This window comes from Cajanus cajan, chromosome 9, assembly GCF_000230855.2.
Source record: "Cajanus cajan strain Asha chromosome 9, NIPB_CcT2T_4, whole genome shotgun sequence".
Taxonomy (NCBI): Eukaryota; Viridiplantae; Streptophyta; class Magnoliopsida; order Fabales; family Fabaceae; genus Cajanus; species Cajanus cajan.
Window position 1 is genome coordinate 49,019,786 of NC_138525.1, and position 6,735 is coordinate 49,026,520.

The following is a 6,735-nucleotide window of genomic DNA, read 5'->3' on the forward strand; positions in this document are numbered from 1 at the left end:
TATATATATATATATATATATATATATATATATATATATATATATATATATATATATATATATGATAAAACTATATAATGGAATAACTTTTACAACATTACTCTTTATGTCTATATTTCTATTATTTCATTTATTATATTTATTAATGATGAAAAGAAATAAACACAAAATAATAATATTATAAAATTATCATAGAATTTTATTATACATGTATGTGTATAATCTATACTTATATATAGAAGCGATTTCCCATTTTCAAGTATATAATTTTTAAATTATTTTATCTTTAAATTTTTAAATAATATAAAATAATATTAAAAATTAACTATTTTTATAAATTCAAGACTTGAGATCTTGAGATTCAAGAATTAAACATAACACTAGTTAATTTAATAAATATTTAATAATTTTTAAATATTTTTAAACAAATATAAAGACACAAAGTGTCTCAATCCACTAGTAATATTATAAAGATAGTTACAAAAATAAAATTGTTCAAAATATGCGTATACAAAAATGAGAATTTTTTTTTATACTAATAACATGAAAAAAAGCATTACATAATTCCATAAAAACATAAAAGTAATGATTTTTTTTTTTGTTGTTTTTATTTATTTATGATAGTTTTTTTTAACAATTACTAATTATAAAATAGGTAAAAGAAATATTTACACCAAATAAAATAATTTTTAATATCAGTATAGATTATTGTTATTGTAAGAGTCATATAATACCAAGTGTTGAAGTGGTTTTTATGAATAGTGTTAAAGTATATATATATATATATATATATATATATATATATATATATATATATATATATATATATATATATATATATATATTCAAAATGTTGTTAGGAATGTGATGCTGAATTAAGTATTGGATTAACTTTTTTAGTTTAAAAAGTTTGGGAATTAAATTTGAGTAATTGAAATACCATTTTTTTTCTTCTAAAATTAAGCCAAATATTTTAGGAAGAAAGGATAATTTTGTGGGAGATCTAAAATTATTTTTGCTAAATTTCTTTGTTAGTATGCTTTACTAAAATGAGTTAAAATTGAAGAGTTTTAATAAAAAAATTAATTAGCTAAAAATAAAGAATTATAAATTGTACCAAAATTTCAAGTTCTTCCCTCACTGGATCGCCTGGCTCCTTCAACCTCGAACTCTTTCTCACTTTCGCAAATAACCGAATTTAAACTGTTTTGAGTTATTGGATGGTTTTTGTTTAGCGGCCCAAATAGCATAGAACCGGCCCACCTTATTGGACTGAAGCCCAAATCCATTAGTCGCCCACCCAAGTCTAATGCCCACTCCCACTCACGAAAAAACAAAACCCACTGGCTCTATTTTCAACTTCTCCACTGCGATCACTTAGGGTTAATTGTGTTCGTTTCTTCTCCGTGCCACCGCACCACCTCGCCGACTTAGGGTTATTTCTGTTGTTTCTTCTCCGTGCTACCGCACCACCACGCCGACGGTGACAGGTATGTCTCATTTGTTTTTTGCGATTTCAATTTGAGAAATTAGTTTATATTTCGATGTGCTTAAGCAATTGCTCTGTATACGTATGCACGGAAGACTGTTGATGTTGAATTGTGATCAGAAATCAGAACCTTCTGAGTTGAATTTCAGCTTATTTCTTTGTTCTTCTATTAGTTCTATAGAATTGTTCTATTTTGTTTTTTTTCTTTTTAACAATTAACTTATAACTTATCCTGCTCGCTGTTTTGGAGATGAGCAATATTAACCTAACCAGTCTGAATTGCTAGAACAAACTTTATTAGAATGCTAAGTTAGACCAGAGCCAGTTTTGTTGTTAAAAATGCTGGTTTTACAAAGTCATTTTATTTTTGTTTTTCAGTTTGGCCTGTCCTTTGATTGTTGATTCTTTGATCTTACTCTCTGCTTTTCATTGATAGTTTTCTGCTTGCCGCAAAAACATTACTGCCTATCTCATCTTTATCTGTGACACGTTCTTCCTTCCTTCAGATATATTTTTTTCAACTTGAGAAGAGCATCCATGGAGAATGGTGACATCCCTGAGAATGCTAATGAGCGTATGTATACATTTTTCTTTCTTTTCTGGAACTTCACTTTGCTTCTGTAGTTTTATATATGCCTATGAATATGGTTGTTTTGTTTTGTGTTATGGCATTTACAGATTGCCCAGGTCCTCAGTCTGAATCTGCTGGAAAATCTGATGCATGCGAAGGATGCCCAAATCAGCAAATTTGTGCCACTGCCCCCAAAGGACCTGACCCTGGTACTCTTCACCTTTATCTTATGCTTTTATGCCTCTTTACAGCAACTATCAACTACTTCAACATGACATGATTTATTTATATAAGCGTGTTCAGGTACCATAATTGATGATTCTAGAATTTGGGATTATTTCTCAGTATGTTGTGAACATAGTGTTCTTATGTAGTAGACATTGTTAGTAATGTGATTTGTACCCCGGCTTATTGTTGTCACTGCTTACATGGGTTGACTAGCCAGGGAAGGGCTTGAATAATTTCCTTCACAGTCATATGCTTGTCATCATATTGTTGGATTTTGGGATGTCATTGTTATGACAAGAAATTTTAAGCGAGGACAGAGAAGCATTTGAGCTGTCATTGTTCTGCCTAGTTCACTAAATTTCTTGTTCACTCTAACTGGGTTATTAATTCTGTGGACATTTGTATGGAACTAACAAGTAACCGATATGAGTTGAACTGCACTTCACTGTTTGGTGTTCTTTCCATTCTTTTACTGACAGAAGGCAAGAACAATTAGCTAGCTTATGACATGATTTATATAATGTGTTCTTTCTAGCTTCTGTTATTTCCCTTTATTTTATGGCTAACAGTGATAAAAGCTTTTTTTTTTCCTTAATGGCAAAAACGTTTTCTTGCTGTTGAGTTTGGATATGGAAATTTAGAACATTTTAGAACTTAAAATGTTGAGAAATTGAATTGCCTTCATTTATAAACATTTTAGTTACCCTGTATTCTACATTTTTTTCTGCAGATCTTGTTGCCATTGCAGAAAGAATGGCTACCGTAAAACATAAGATATTGGTCTTATCAGGAAAAGGAGGAGTTGGCAAGAGCACATTTTCTGCCCAGCTGGCATTTGCTTTAGCAGCAAGGGATTTTCAGGTGGGTCTTCTTGACGTTGATATTTGTGGTCCAAGCATTCCAAAGATGCTTGGCCTAGAAGGTCAAGAGATACACCAGAGCAACCTTGGTTGGTCTCCTGTCTATGTGGAATCCAACCTTGGGGTGATGTCAATTGGGTTCATGCTTCCCCATCCTGATGAAGCTGTTATATGGAGAGGCCCGCGCAAAAATGGGCTTATCAAGCAGTTTTTAAAAGATGTCTACTGGGGTGAACTTGATTTTCTGATTGTTGATGCACCACCAGGAACCTCAGATGAACATATTTCCATTGTTCAATGCCTTGATGCTACTGGAGTAGATGGTGCAATCATTGTTACTACTCCTCAACAAGTTTCTCTTATTGATGTGAGAAAAGAAGTGAACTTTTGCAAGAAAGTTGGCGTGAAAGTTCTTGGGGTTGTAGAGAATATGAGTGGCCTGTGCCAGCCCATCACAGATTTCAAGTTTATGAAATTGACTGATAATGGTGAGCAGAAAGATGTAACTCAGTGGGTTTGGGAATACATGAGAGAAAAAGCGCCAGAAATGCTGAATTTGCTTGCTTGCAGTGAAGTATTTGATAGTAGTGGTGGTGGAGCAGTGAAAATGTGCAATGATATGGGGATACCCTTTCTTGGTAAAGTTCCTTTAGATCCGCAGCTTTGTAAGGCAGCTGAAGAAGGCACATCCTGCTTTGCTAATAAGGATTGCGTTGTTAGTGCTCCGGCATTAAAGAAGATTATAGAACAGATGATTGAAATTAATGGGTGGTCAATGTTAGTGAGTAATGGAGCGTAGGAGATATGCTTTATGCTTTTATATATGAACTCTGCACAGAAAATTTGTTTATTACTTTCTGGAACGTAAGAACTAATATGATGTGGGCTCCAGGTTTTCTGGGCCGCTATGTATACGTACAATGCATGACGATGTAGTTGCAGATAAATTTACAGAAAAATAAGTAAGATTTTATTGACATTTTAAGCTATATTCTGTCTGACATGCTTATTTCTCTAGATTTTCTGAGTACATTTCTTCAATATATAGATGTTTCTAGCTATATGAATTATGAACATTGGTCGTATTGAGTTGCATTTAAATTATGCTCTAACTTGCGACTTAGTCAAGTGGTACTGTTTCTTTTAAACCCTTTGGTTGGTAAAGTACTAATGCCTTTATGCTGTTCTTGTATAATTGGTAAACTGTTCTTGTATAATTGGTAAAGGAAACCTCGTTTTAGAAGGCTACATGTTAATGTGTTATAAGGCTGGAATATTCTGTTTTTATTTTATATATATATATATATATATATAGAGGGGAGTTATAATTATACCGGTGTAACTTTTACTAAGTGTTATACCACTCAATAATTTTATATTAAATGTGAATTTTGTAAATTCAACTGTTAGATTGAAAATTCATATCACTTTATATGTGTATATCAAATTTTGTTAAAATTGAATAATAATTTAAAGGTAATCAAAGTGTTCATATTTTAGTATATTTTAAAATATACATATTACGTTCATTTCGTTTTATAAAAGTGAAGTAACAAATTATCTTGGATTAATATAAACTTTGTATATATGATCTAAGAGATATAAACTTTCAATTTAACGGTTGGATTTACAAAATTCACATTTAATATAAAGTTATTGAGCGGTGTAATACTTAGTAAAAGTTACACTGGTGTTATTATAACCTCCCTCATATATATATATATATATATATATATACACACACATATTCGATGTACAACTGGTACTGTTTTAGTTTCATGCTAATCATATTTTCTGGATAGCTGTCAGAGATACTGATATGCAATATTACATGTTAGAATTGGATTATAAATTAAGGTAAATTCTCTAATGGACCACTAATACAAGTGATGTATGGATGCATCACTTTTATTTACCATTAGATGCATCTAATCTTATTAGCATATCATACACTTTATCACACAAGATCTAAGTTTCCTAAATTTTTACTGAAATATTTTTTTTTTAAAATTATCCAAAAAACACATGTTCCAATTTATTGACGCAACTGCTATTCACGTTCGGAACGGGCTGTTCTGAAATCAAAACAGGTCGTTCTAAATGAAACAATAACACATGACGAATGGATCAGAACGAGCCGTTCTAGATGAAAAAATAACACATGACGAATGGATCAGAACGACCCGTTCCGAAATCAGAACGACCCGTTCTGGTTCAACTGGTCATGTGTTATTTTTGAATATGGAACGACCCGTTCCAGATTAAAAAAAAAATACATGTCCTGTTAAACTAGAATGGGCCGTTCTGATTTCTGAATGGGTCGCTCTGGCCAGATGGGTCGACATATGGAACAACATACGTGAGCACATATTGATGGGTCATCCAATGCAAGACCCATTATTTCACACACAAGAATACATGAAATAGTACATAACTAATTCCATCTATTTCCTATCTGTGCTACGACTATTATCACAAATCAACATAAACCTTAAACCCTAAACACATTTAATTGTGTATTTCTTAATTGATAAAGCATTGACAAGTAGATACATCTTGTTAGTAAGTTATTTCTCAAATATATTGGGCATGATAAACTTTGTTTTTGACACTCATTTTGGAGCTTAATATCAAATCATTAGTACATTTTCTTCCTCTTTCCATCTTTTTCTTGAAGGCTACCATGGAAATGAATAACTAAATCACTCCTTGTTTGAAATTGGATATAATCTTTCAACTTTTATGAATATATATATATATACACACACACACACACATTTTTCTTTTTATATCTATATCAATGATTTGTTCTTACTCTTCATGCTTGCGCTCAACTTCATTCATAGGATGCTTGATGTCATTGAGGAAGGGGCTTCATATCTCACTCACACTTAGCACCAAACTACTCGCACCTAATGTAATTGAGGCAAAGAATCTCCCATTCTCTCGTGTCTGGTATGGCAAATCTCACGCCCGACCCTAATCAGGCAGATGACCTTTGTCTAACTCATGTTCAACGCCACATACATTACCCGATGCAAATCTAAATAAAAAATGAGTATCTCTCCTCACACTAGGTAACATTTAATTCACGCCTAATGTTTGTGGCATTGGCAACAAAATGACGAAAGTCTATGCATCCTAAAAGTAGAGCTGTCAAAGTGGGCTCCAGCCCGTGGGTCAACCCAACCCACCTTAAAAACGGGACGGGCCAGGCCAAAAAATGAAAAAAATTTATGATGGGTCAAAAAATGTGACCTGACCCACTTTCGACCCAGCCCACCCGAGTTGAACCCGTGGTGGGCCGGGCGACCCACCTGACCCACTTACCAACCCATCAACTTAACTCACTAACAACTCACATAATTATTTATTATATATGTATTATTTTAATAAGATGTCATTTTTTTATAGATAACGATAAAATCAATGCTAAATATGAAATTGGTATAAATTTATCTATCCAAACTTCTAATAAAATTTAATATTGATGAATAATCACTCTCATGAAAGAATTTTTATTTTTTTTTGTTTTTAAATTTTTAAAGTTGTACACGTTTTAATTTAATTTTAATGTTGTATTCATG

The 6,735-nt window shown here is 32.1% G+C and overlaps 1 protein-coding gene across 2 annotated transcripts; it reads left to right on the forward strand.

The window, feature by feature from the left end:
* The first annotated feature begins 1,330 nt into the window (after nt 1-1,330).
* NBP35 (nucleotide binding protein 35) lies at nt 1,331-4,137 on the forward strand. Of its 2 annotated transcripts, none has more exons than XM_020354940.3 (4): nt 1,331-1,490; nt 1,996-2,063; nt 2,168-2,269; nt 3,019-4,137. In XM_020354940.3, the coding sequence occupies exons 2-4, from the start codon at nt 2,027-2,029 to the stop codon at nt 3,945-3,947; spliced, it is 1,068 nt and encodes a 355-aa protein (XP_020210529.1). In that variant the 5' UTR covers nt 1,331-1,490; nt 1,996-2,026; the 3' UTR covers nt 3,948-4,137. The 2 variants fall into 2 exon arrangements, with proteins under 2 accessions (XP_020210529.1, XP_082919239.1); XM_083063113.1 differs by having other exon boundaries at nt 1,333-1,490; nt 1,926-2,063.
* The last annotated feature ends 2,598 nt before the right edge of the window (nt 4,138-6,735 follow it).

Excerpts from the sequence above, each read along its gene's own strand:
- NBP35 (XM_020354940.3), top strand. The coding sequence starts at position 2,027 with ATGGAGAATGGTGACATCCCTGAGAATGCTAATGAGC. Across the intron at positions 2,064-2,167 it reads CCCTGAGAATGCTAATGAGC|ATTGCCCAGGTCCTCAGTCT; the intron begins GTATGTATACAT and ends TGGCATTTACAG. Across the intron at positions 2,270-3,018 it reads CCCCAAAGGACCTGACCCTG|ATCTTGTTGCCATTGCAGAA; the intron begins GTACTCTTCACC and ends TTTTTTCTGCAG.